General features: G+C 37.0%; 1 protein-coding gene across 6 annotated transcripts in view; it reads right to left on the reverse strand.

Annotated features, from left to right (window-relative positions):
• Positions 1-209: 209 nt before the first annotated feature.
• The window catches only part of PHTF2 (putative homeodomain transcription factor 2), a gene marked incomplete at both ends in the record, with an annotated part of 52,269 nt that continues 39,769 nt past the window's right edge, over positions 210-12,709 (reverse strand). For 4 of the 6 annotated variants that reach the window (XM_080360261.1, XM_080360256.1, XM_080360258.1 and 1 more), the window contains 6 exons: positions 210-230; positions 992-1,117; positions 5,298-5,393; positions 9,050-9,205; positions 10,139-10,225; positions 12,359-12,490. In XM_080360261.1, coding sequence (XP_080216387.1) covers positions 210-230; positions 992-1,117; positions 5,298-5,393; positions 9,050-9,205; positions 10,139-10,225; positions 12,359-12,490 — 618 coding nt within the window. The remainder of the gene's footprint in view (positions 231-991; positions 1,118-5,297; positions 5,394-9,049; positions 9,206-10,138; positions 10,226-12,358; positions 12,491-12,709) is intronic. The other 2 variants (XM_080360259.1, XM_080360260.1) reach the window with 2 other exon arrangements.

A 12,709-nucleotide genomic window follows, 5' to 3' on the forward strand; every position in this document is an offset into this window, starting at 1 on the left:
TCTACTAAATTGAACATAAAACAGTGAGAATGTGAAATAAATACAAAGATTGCACAAGACAGTCAGATGTAAACACTTCAATTTTCCAAACGACATCCTTGAAGAGGTTGTAGCATTTGAAATACAGGTTCAGTGGCTGCTTTGAGGCAGTTTTGTCAATCAATGAGCTTTTCTGTAACACTGTGTTATCGCATCTTCTTTATATATTGTCAAGATTTGATCTTCCAGAGCTGGAAAAGTTAGAGCAGTAAATCAACATTATTTCCCATCTCAGTTTTCTGTTTACCAGAACTACAATATCACCACGCTTTTCTTTTTTTCTTATAGTATTTGCTGCATATTCTATGACACACAAAATACATTTCACATTTATTTACTTCTAACAGGAAAAAAAGTGCAGATGTAAGCAAACTCAATGGCCACTTCAGGGCTTTGTGCTACAAGCTTGTGGAAACTCACATGCCTCATAACCTGAGCCTTGACATAGTTTCCAGAGTTTGTAGTTCAGAAGTCACCAAGAGTAGGACCTAACAAGAGAGTCCTTCAGCCATGACGAAATGACACTGTGTAAGACTGGTCACAGTAACGGCTTATCTACTGCAACGCTTTCCTGAAGTGCAAGACAAGGATAGCTTGCAGCTCTCAGCACCCCTTAAGGTCAACAACGAGAAATTCAAGAGAAATCAGATCTGAGATATGAAGAAAAATTAAATAAGGTCTTGTACTTATGTGTACAAATGTCTCTGTATTTATTTCTAAGATTTCTTAGTAATTATCTGTCCTAAACAAAGTTAGAAAGTCACAGCAATGCAGAAATATTAAAAGGGCTGCTTTGACAAATACATCACTATTCTTCTCATATAGCTTAAATTTCATAACAATTTTCTTCTAATTAATACATTTAACAATTCATTAGGCTGCAATATATGATCCATCTATCACAGCCTTCTGAATGACATGGTGAAGAAAAGGATGCTTAGCGAGGAGTTACCTTTAGATTAAATCCAAGCAAGTCACTGATGACACCAGAAACAGCTGACAGGATGACAACTTGGGTGATGTTATAAAGCAGTGGATTCATTGTGAGCCCATACAACCTAAAGGGACTGTCCAGTTCCTAGTAATGCAAAACAATGACATCATTAAAAAGCAAAAACCACACAAAGGAGGTTTTGTTCACATACATATTGAGCAACATTAGATAGTTAAGGAAGTCTTCACGTCACAGTGGAGTAAAACATTCTCCTGTTCTTCTGCATATAAAAACAATGCACAAGAAAATAACCACCACATTAACCGACTTTTGACTGATGGTTTTTAAATAACCCTTCAGAAAATTGGAGGCTGCCCATCTAGAGCATCTATCAGTTTGCTCATGGAGCCAGGAAAAGAGGGTGCTGGTTTTCCTCGCACCAAGTTGCCACCATTTTAGAATTCCTTATAATCTTCCAGAAATCACTTTCTGTGTTAAAAGAGCTAAACAGACAGTAGCACCACAAAGAAACAAGAGAAGAACTTTCTGCAGTAACAGAAGGCTACCTCACTACTATGAAAAAAATGCAATTTCCTCTCCTTTTACATTAATTTTGGGAACAATTACTGGTGAACATAGCCAGAAAAGGAAAATAAAGGAAAAAAAAAATAACCATTTAACTGAGAGTATTTTACTTTTTTTTAATTGGAAGGATAAAAAATTTAGCCAAAATTAATCTTCAACAAACTTAACAAATAGGCTGTTTCACCCATTTTCAGTTCTTGGTGTGTGAATAAAGTCACCCAAACTTTTCTCACCTAGAAATATCAAATAAAGGAAGAAAAAAAGTTTTAAAATATAAGAGTGGATGTGGATTATACAAAAGTGTAACAACTATCACTGCTTGGGTCGTTCATATTTTCTAGCTTTAATTTAATCTTCATTCCTCTCCTGTATTACATCCTGGGCCTTGAAAAAGGCCTTATAAACCCCTTCTTAATAAAGAGGAATTTGAGAGCTCTGACTCTCCTTTCAAAAGAAATGAAATAAGAATGAACAACCTTTTCATTTAGACGTAATGTGGTATAAAACTCTGCTGCAAATACAAAAGATATAAAAGACATGACTCTGAGAAGAACAGTAGAGAAATTCTTTAAGGAAAAAGTTTTCAGCTTTTGGATTCATCTTACCAATTTTGGGAGTAAGAAAATAGCAAGAAAATTCAACATAATATAGTCTTCGGTAAAATCTTAAGGATCAAAAGTATCCAAAACCAAAAGAAGTCCAAACCCCACACCTCCATTTAGCTATTGGGCATAAAATACATAATTGCATTGATCGCTAACTACCAATCTCACTAACTACCACACAAGTCTATAGGGCCAGATGGGATCCTGCCATGGGTACCGAGACAGCTGGCAGAGGATACTCTCCAAGCCATTTTCTATCATTTATCAGCAGCCCGGGCTACCTGGGAAGGTCCCAGTTGACTGGAACTTGACAAATGTGACACCCATCTAGAAGAAGGGCTGGAAGGAAGATCTGGGGAATTACAGGCCTGTCAGTCTGACCTTGTTGCCAGGGAAGGTTATGGAGCAGATCATCTCAAGTGCCATCACACAGCATGTACAGAACAACCAGGCGATCACACCCAGTCAGAATGAGTATTTGAAAAGGAAGTACTGCTTGACCAACCTGATCTCTTTATATGAAAAGGTGACCCACTTAGTGGATGAGGGAAAGGCCATGGAGGTTGTCTACCTGGACTTCAGTAAATAGAGTCTTTGACACCGTTTCCAACAACGTTCTCCTGGAGAAACTGGCTGCTTGTGGCTTGGACAGGCAGACTTTCCTTGGGTAAAAAACTGGCTGGATGGCTGGGCCCAAAGAGTTGTGGTGAATGGAGTCAAATCCAGCTGGTGGTCAGTCACAAGAGATATTCCAGAGGGCTTGGTATTGGGGCCAGTTATCTTTAATATATTTATCAGCTATCTGGATAAGGAGATCGAGTGCACCCTCAGTAGGTTTGCAGATGGCATCAAGTTGGGTGGGAGTGTTGATCTGCTGGAGGATTGGAAGGCAGATCTGGCAGATCTGGCAGAGTGATCTGGACTGGCTGGATCATTGGGCTGAGGCCAACTGTATGAGGTTCAATAAGGCCAAGTGCTGGGTCCTGCACTTGGGTCACAACAACCCCAGGCAGCGCTATAGGCTCGGGGAACAGTGGCTGAAAAGTGTCTGGGGAAAAAGGACCTGGGGGTGTTGATTGACAGCAGCTGAACATGAGCCAGCAGTGTGCCCAGGTGGCCAAAAAGGCCAACAGCATCCTGGCTTGTATCAGGAATAGTGTGGCCAGCAGGACTAGGGAAGTGATTGTGCCACTGTACTGGGCACTGGTGAAGCCCCACCTGGAATCCTGGGGTCAGTTTTGGGCCCCTGACTACAGGAAAGACATTGAGGTGCTGGAGAGAGTTCAGAGAAGGGTAATGAGGCTGGTGAGGGGCCTGGAGCACAAGTGTGATGAGGAGCAGCTGAGGGAACTGGGGCTGTTCAGCCTGGAGAACAGGAGGCTGAGGGGAGATATTATCACTGTCTACAACTACCTGAAAAGAGGGTGTAGCATGGAGGGTGTTGATCTCTTCTCCCAAGTAGCAAGTGATAGGACAAGAGGAAAAGGCCTCAAGTTGCACCAGACATGTTTCAGATTGGATATTGGGAAAATTTTCTTCATGGAAAGGGTTGTCAAGCATTGGAACAGGCTGCCCAGGGAAGTGGTTGAGTCACCATCCCTAAAGCTGTTTAAAAGACGTGCAGATGAGGTTCTTAGGGACATGGTTTAGTGGTGGGCTTGATGATCTTAAAGGTGTTTTCCAATCTAAACGATTCTATGATTCTATGAATTCCCGAAGAGCTCACACTAGGTGGCTTAGAAATCCCATCTCACTTTTGGGCACATTCTCACAGTAACTAAGTGATGGCCAGAGTTTGGGATTGGTGCCACGAAAGACTAGTATCGTTAATTAAAAGTTATATACTGCTAATTTTAGTCTAAAACCACATAAGAAATTCTAGATCTAATTGATCTTATTTGTTCAAAAAAGTCAAACCTAAAATAAAAAATGTTTTAAAATTCTTAAATTTATCACTCTTACTTGGCATTCAGGTAAATCCTTAAGTAAGTTTTGCATTAGGGAAAAGTTTAGTTTGAAGGAGAATGAGACATCTCTGGAGCAAGAATTAAGCTCCCAGACAACTGAAAGAATGAAGCAGCTTGCTTCCCAAATTATGACAGATCTCTGAATCTGAAAGAACAGAAGAACTTGGCAGAGGCAATTTGGGATTAAATGTTTCTTCCTGAGAACCTCAACCACTGCTTTGTTAATAATGATAACAACAAGTTTAAAATAGCACTCAGCATGTCCAGATGAGTGAAAGTAAGATGATTTTTCTTCTGCAAAACCTAGAAAGTGGAAGTAATTAAAAAAACCATGTTCTCTCACTGTGAAGAAGTATCTTCTACCCACCCAGCATAGTTGGTTGGCAAACAGGATAATATAATATAATATAATATAATATAATATAATATAATATAATATAATATAATATAATATAATATAATATAATATAATATAATATAATATAATATAATATAATATAATATAATATAATATAATATAATATAATCAAAAATCTTTTCTACTAATCAGCAAATCTACACACACACACACATACACACACACAAAAAAAAGCCAAATAATTCCAGGGCACAGCTACTTTGACTTAAATATTTGAATTACATTACATGAACTCTATATCTTTAATTAACTTCTAAATGGATCTATGTAACAACTTCTTTGTCTTCCAAAAGGATTGTTCCTATGAAAGTAAGTGAAGACGACAGCAAGCATATTATAGTTTTGATTTGAAACACTGACCACTGCCAGTTTTTAAAGGAATTATTTTTCTGGAAGAATACAAATCCTCCACTAGCTTAATACTAGAAACATATTATCAAGACTCAAAACAGACAACAAAATTGCATCATTTCCTATTTATTTCCCTGTCCATCCCTAAGTACCTTTGCTCACGCTGCTTATATACTGCTAAAGAATAAAACTTACAGCATATAATAATAATTTGTAATCCACAATTATAGCAACATAACAGACCGTAGTGTACGAACAAGTAGCATCTCTGTGACAGTCACAGAACAGAGTTAAACTGAAGAGCACTGTGTTGCTTGCAGAAGTAGCACAAGTGACTCACTAAGCAATCTATTCTGCTTCTGTTATATGTAATATGACATTACTAATTTAATTCTTACCTTCAATAACTTAGTAGCGAGTTTTAAAACATTGTTCACTAGTGTCAGTTCCTCCTTCTTATTAGGCTTTTTCTCCATTTTCAAGTACAAGTTTATCTGAGTTAAATAAAATATAAGTATCAGCACTTATTCAGAGTTTAAAGGAATTCTCTTGGAAATATTTAATAATAAAATGAAACGATTACTCAGCAGCCATACGACAGAACAGCAGTGATTCTGCAAGTAAGCAATTTCTTTTTCTTCTCTTTTAATATTTAAGAACAAATACTCAGTATCATAGGAAAATACAAAGTTTTATGATACAAAAAAATACTTTTGACACTATTATAGCAAAAATTTAAAGTTTAATGTAAACTACAAATTAGGCATGAAAAAAACACCACGTTTGTAAGGTTTGCATAATTTCTTTTTCTCCCTGTGATCACTGTCTGAGGTTTGTCAATTCATTCCCAGAAGGTTTTATACTAGTATGCAGACCTTACAAGGCTTAACATCTCCCAAAAATTATTGAATAGACTGAAATGATAAAACATAATTCTGCTAAAGTGTAATGTCTTTTAACATATTTTAGCGTAATTGAGTACTTCATGTGCAACTCGAGTGCAGAAAATCAATCTTTCCAGTGCCTTCAAATACTTGAAAAATTATTCAAGTCTTTGTTGCTGCAGAACAGCAGTATACTGATCATTTCAGCACTGAGATCCAGGCTTCTTGAGGTCATTGTTTCTGAGAAAGTTTAGTTAAGAGTACAAATTAGATGTTTTTGAAACATCAGCTTCATTCTCAAATGACCCATCTTTGATATCCTAGACCAGGCAAAGGTTAGTTTTTCTTTTTTATCACCTAACAGAAGCAAATCAAAGGAAATATCTTGAAAAGCCATGAACTGTTTGTTTTAGGATGACGACCTTCAACAAAATAAAAAATGAACAATTTACCAGTATGCCAAGACAGTCCTTCAGATGACAGAGACTCTTATCAAGCTACAGAAGTGAAGTTGCAGAAAAGAACTGATGCTACATGATGCTATGATATATTTAAACACCTTGTTGTGAGGTGGTTATTGAAATGAGGGCCACAGACATCTAAGCAAAGTAACTGAATATTATCAGATCTCCCTAAAAAGATCAGTGTAAGTTTCTTAAGTTAAAAATCAAAATTATGCCTAATATACTACAAGGCATATGAAGCTCCTGACTAACAATTTTATTTTAAAGCAAATTATGCTTCTAGAGGAAAAGAATATCCAGTCTTTAAATATAAAATTACTACTTTCAACAATTCAAGTGTTTCTAAACAGGAATAAACTAAGAATAAAGGCTCTATTTAGCAATGTCAGGAAAAAAAATGGTAGGTAACAAACCCTAGGAAGGTTCAAATCTCTTTAAAATGTTACTGTGATGTCATTAACTTATGAAGAAACCAACATTTAATAACAAACTTTGGAGAAGGAGAGTTCAAATGCGTATACACACAGCTATCTCCCCTACCTATCCTGAGACTTGAAACTGGCAAGACGACAACTTTGATCAGACCATACCTTGTGTTTTACCCAACAAGGAACCACTGAGATATTTCCAAAACCAATTCAAAACACTGTCAGAAGGACTTGAAAAAGTACAGGCAAACAGTATACAGACAAAAAAACCCTTGATGTAACTGGATTGATCTTTCAGTTTCACACCATGACTCCTAATCATGAAATTCATAAGTTGAATATAAAGCACACAGAAGTGGCTGGAACTTTGATGACTGAAAGCAGAATTTGCAATTTCCTCTTATCTGTGAAACATTGAAATTGAATCTGGGGGTTGAGGTTTGTTTTTCCTTTCGTGGGTTTTCTTTTTTGGGTTGGTTTGGTTTTGTTTGTTGTTGTGGGTTTTTTTGTTTGTTTTAAAGCTTCATTCTCTTCTCAGTAAGCCCAACAACACTGGCGTGTGATTTTCAAGAACACCAGTTCAAGGTGTGCATCTATAGATCAAGTAAGTGTCAGTCAATTGCTCAGGCTTTACCTCTCACAAAAGGCCAAAATATCACACTTCAATGAGTCTGCCTCAAGAACACTGTCAATATGCTGTGGTATCCAGCTGGTATGTGAAACCAGTCCAAAATAAGTTTTACCCAGGGTGATGAGTATCCTTTTTATTTTCTGAGAAACAATTGTGAATTCTATTTTGGTTTTCATTTCATGAAGCTCTCAGGCATTTTTGAGGAAAATTACTTATAACAGGATAAGCTGGACTAAATACAAAACCAAGCCTCTGATAGTATCGTATCTTCTGAATTTTTGTTTGTTTTGTTTTGTTTGTTTGGGGTTTTTTTAAGTTCTGGGGACACAGAAAGTGCTTCTTTCAATGTCCACACTGGCTTAAAATGTTCAAACACTGACTCTCATGAAAAGCATAGTCTAGAAACCTATGAAAGTAAAACAAAGGTTTGACATTCTCTGTCTCTCTCTCGCCTTGCTCTCTGCAATTTTTTTCCAATCCTTACCCCAAACACTTCATTTTCATTCCAAAAATAGAGGACATGAACCACATCAGGCTAACCGTACCCTGAGGATCAACATAACAATGCAAAGCTCTCCAGGCTCCAGAATTCTGACATGTTTCACACTGGTGCAAAACACAGCATTCAGGACAAAGTCAACAGGCAGTCTGACTTCTCAGTGTCTAGCCCAAGGGTGTCAAACTCCTTTTCACCGGGGGCCACATCAGCCTCGCGGATGCCTTCAAAGGGCCGAATGTAATTTTAGGACTGTATAAATGTATAGGACTGTATAAATGTAACTACTCCTACATTTATACAGTCCCAAAATTACATTCGGCCCTTTGAAGGCGTCCGCGAGGCTGATGTGGCCCCCGGTGAAAAGGAGTTTGACACTGCTGGTCTAGCCTCATCATCTTTAGTCAAGACAGAATGAACTCTCATTGAGCAAATACGTAAGCAGTCATTTATGCTATCTGTCAAAAGCTTCACCTCCTGACTTTGGGAGACTCAGTTTGGAAGATGTTATTCTCCAACCTGAATGCATTTCCTGTAGGAAACCTGGGAAGATTTCTTGAATTGCCTATTTACCTGTCCGGAATGCTGTGTTCTGCACTAGCGAGAAAATTCTCCAAGCAGAAGGGGATTGCTGCTAACCTGACACTAACTGTATCTGCTTAGCTTGGAAAACTATCAGCAAGGCCAGGCAGAGCAGAGAGGGAAGTTCAAAGGACAAAAGCTGACTAGAACATTCCTGAGAAGTATGTAGACTCAAAGCCAAGCTTGAAATAAAAGGTTTCCAAGGAATCTAGAGAAGACTATACATAATGCGTATAACCTAGCAGTCAAAATTATCAGACTGGAAACAGTGACCCATTCTGCAGAGGATAAGTTTGTTTTCAAATTTTTTACTCTCCCATCAAACACTTTGAGAGTTCAAGTTTCTTCTTCCTATTTAAAAGTTACTTTCAATGTTTACATTCTGTTAGACCTTTTAATTATATCAAATGGCATATACTGACACCTCTAAGCCCACGCACTTAAGAGAAATCAGGCTACAGCCATCTCAGTGTTCCATACAACTTTTAAACTGAGTCACACACTTCCCACAGAAACTGAACTTCAGGTTGTAAAGTGTTGTTTCACTACATCATAATTAACTGCCTAATCCAGACTATTTTAATACATCTAAAATGCATGCCTGAGCCCTACCAGATGAATGAGTTGTTTAGATATAAAAATACAGGTCCATAACAAATTCTCACCTGCTCAGTAAGTAAAATTGAGGTATTGCTGTACTTTTTACTGGTTTCAGATCCAAGAGTAACAAATCTTAAGAGAAAAAGAGTCAGTGAAATGCACCAAATGACAAGTTCCCAATTGTAGTGACAATCAAGGAAGATCTCATGCATGTGAAGCAGCTGAAAACAAAAGAGGAAAAAATATAAAAAATTTAATGCAAAGGAATAATTATATTACAACATAAGAAAATAATTCTGTATCTCTCAAACTCCAAGAAAAATTTCCCAATATTAAGTATATAGATAGGTTTTAGGCATAAACGATTTTTTAGTCATCATTTAAAAGATATGACGTTTGAGAAAACGATAGGCTCTGAAAGGCTCAATCAGAATTTAGACATCTTTTTTTTGTATCCCTAAAGCAATATAAAAAATATACACTTTAAGACAATTTTAAACTCGTATTCAAACTTGCAAAGACACTACATGGGATGAAAAACAAAATAAGTAGTTATTGCTAAATTATAATCTTATTAAAATATTTATACCTAGTTACCAGAAAAACACATAATATTAATTAGGTAAGAAAAGTGGAAAAAAAAGAATGCAATCAGAAGCTTCCCTGTATTCTGAAAAAAAGCTCAAAACACTTAAGCAGTAAAAATAATCCTTAAACATAGATTTGCTCACTAAAAGACAATCCGCTAGAGGGCAGGCTAATACAGCCAACAGCCTTGGTCCACGCAAAAACCATCAATCGAGGTCAGTCTCCAGGGGCTTTTTGCACAAGTGTTTTGATGCAAAACGTTAGAAAAAAAAAAGTGTTCCAAAATCCATGATGCAAAATGAAAGAGGACACAGATCTAAAAAATAATATCACGTTAGGAATTATGCTATCAATAAGTTCCTTTAATTTTAGAATAATATCATAAAAATGTACAATGTAAATAGAGCTTATTCTTCCGAAAAACTGTTAACAGCTATTACTGATTTTTCACTATGTGTTTTAACAGACGTTTTTTAACTTAATAGGAATCACCATGCAACAGCACTAAACTATTTTAAAAACTATTTTAAGTCATGGCTGATTTTAGACATGTAAGATTTCCTCACCTGTGCACAACAGATAAACACAACTGAGATAGTCAGTAGGAAGGCAGATGAAACTATTACATCGACAGAGCGTTGAGGACCTCGACGCTGAAAATAAGAGAGAAGTATATATGTGAGTGAAAACCTACCCAGCCAGCACTGATATGTAGCACATCCTGAGAGATTCACACCTTGAATCTATTTCATTCTGGCTCACAATTCAGCAACTGAAGTTTCAAGCACTATATTAGAACCTAACGATATCACTATATTTGCATACCCTTAAAGTCATGTGAGATTAATTCAGATGCAAGCATTTAAACACAACTGTGAGAAAATATTCACTACTTGTTCAGTCAGTTCCTTCAATTTGGGCAGCATTCCCTGATGTAACAAATTCAATGCAGCACTAGGCTTTAACCCTCAGTATCAAACCGGTGCTACCTAAAGATTTTTGGACACCAGATTGCAATGAGATATCAACATAGGATTTCACATGGTTTGTATTTTCCATTACCTGTACCTTTTTGGCAACAAAAATTGTAGCTGTAAATTGCTGTCCCATTGCAGTGTGCAATAATGTCATTATCTCACATGGAACAGGCTGCCCAGGGAAGTGATGGAGTCACCATCCCTGGAGGTGTTTTAAAGATGTTCTTAGGGACATGGTTTAGTGCTAGTTAGGTTGTGGTTGGACTCGATGATCTGAAGGGTCTCTTCCAACCAAAATGATTCTATGATAAACAGACAATATGCAAGTGTATTTTGGACAAATGCTATGCCAGTATATGCCAGCAGCACCACTGCAAGGCAGCCGTTCCTTAGCTGCTGCTCTCCTTGCCTTTCCTTGTGCCAGCACAGGCATCACAGAGCTGTGCAGCGAAGCAAGTCAAGTAACAGATGGAATTACTGTTCGTGACTGGTGATTCTTCAGTTGGGTCAGTTCCCTATGACCATTGTCTGATAGCTTTTTTCTTTGCCACATAATTACACAAATGTTTCTTGTGGTGTAAGAAAAGGTGTGTTTGTGAGGAAAACAGATGTGTTTGTGAGGAAAGAAGGCATGACACTCCACAACAGTGCTATCACAAATAGCCTTTTAAGCACTAGAAGTACTTTTTATTGTCCTAGTGATGTTAACCTCCTTTCTTCCCATCCAGCAACACATTACAGACTACAAGGAAAAAGATACAAGTGTCTCAAGTGTAAGGTTTAAAGGGCATCTCTTTTTAAAAACCTTCCCAGCAGATACTTCCATAATACAAGGGGTATCATAAATCAATCACCTCAATTTCTCTTAAAATTATGCATCTTTCAAATTTAAGATTGTGCTTTACATTAAAAACTTTGCCTGCTTTCAGGTCCTGCTTTCCACACTCTCCAGTCTGCACCCCATAACTTCTTTATGCTTTCATAATCCTTTACCTGATTCTAAACACTATTGATAGCAGATTTCATCTAACCCTTCTTAAGTGCTTTTGAAAGCATAGATGCAAATAAGGCGATTACCACCACTAACACGAGATTGTCAGTTGCTGTTCACCAAAAAAACCTGCTTCTATAGAAATCTAACAGGGAAAAAATCTAGCTTCATTCTGACTTTAATTACCTAATGCAGAGAGAAAAAATGGAAAAAAACTAGGGCAGAAAACAAAACAAAACAAAATGAAATACTAACCCTGAGTTAGATAATACAATCCTTTTCACAAAGAATCATCAAAATGTTCTGGTTTGAAAAGATCATTAGAGAGATATAAGGAGACTACTAAAATACGAGTTGAACATACACTAGAGAGATCAGAATGTCTTACAGATAACGCTTGGGCTAATTTCTAGTTTCCCCTGGTACATACCACTCACAGCACAAATATGCATGTAAACTTGTCTTGCTTCATAAATTCGTTCTGCACTAATGACACTAACTGGTAGGGCTCTTATAATAAAGTATTGTCTGTATTATACTACAAGTGGTCATTTTTACTCGACATATTAACCTGAAAGACTTTTCTGCTAGCATTAGTAATACCAGATTCCAACTCTGAACACACTCATACTTTACTTCAAGGTAAAAACTAGACAGTTACTTTCTCACAATCTGGCTGCCTATAGACACTGCTGGCCCAGAGACTCCAAAACGAAGGGGTAAGTGCACAGAAGGAAAAATTCAGACTAGAGTAGCAACCTTCCATCAACAGCATATGAGCTATTTTATATTAAAGTGGCAGCAAAAATATATTTTACCTTTAGATAGGACCTGAGAGAAAGCCACATTTTTATATTCTGTACTTTCTTCAAACGGAAGTGAGGAACCTCTGATTTTCTTGCCCTTCTGGCAGATGTTAAATGACCAAAAAGTTTGGCAAACAGCAGCCTCTGCAAAGAAGAAATAAAAGTAACTGTTGATTTATTTTCAAGGGCACTAAAAAGAAAACGGAAAAGAGCTATCACTTACTATGTCAACTTAATGTACAATGTATCAATGCAAATTAAAATATGTTAACAGTGCAGAAATAAGAGTAGGAAGTTCCTATTAGAGGAGACACACTTAAGAGTTTTAAAAGGCTTCTTACTCTAACAAAAACCAAAATAAAG

This window comes from Nesoenas mayeri (genome assembly GCF_963082525.1).
Source record: "Nesoenas mayeri genome assembly, chromosome: 1".
Classification (NCBI taxonomy): Eukaryota; Metazoa; Chordata; class Aves; order Columbiformes; family Columbidae; genus Nesoenas; species Nesoenas mayeri.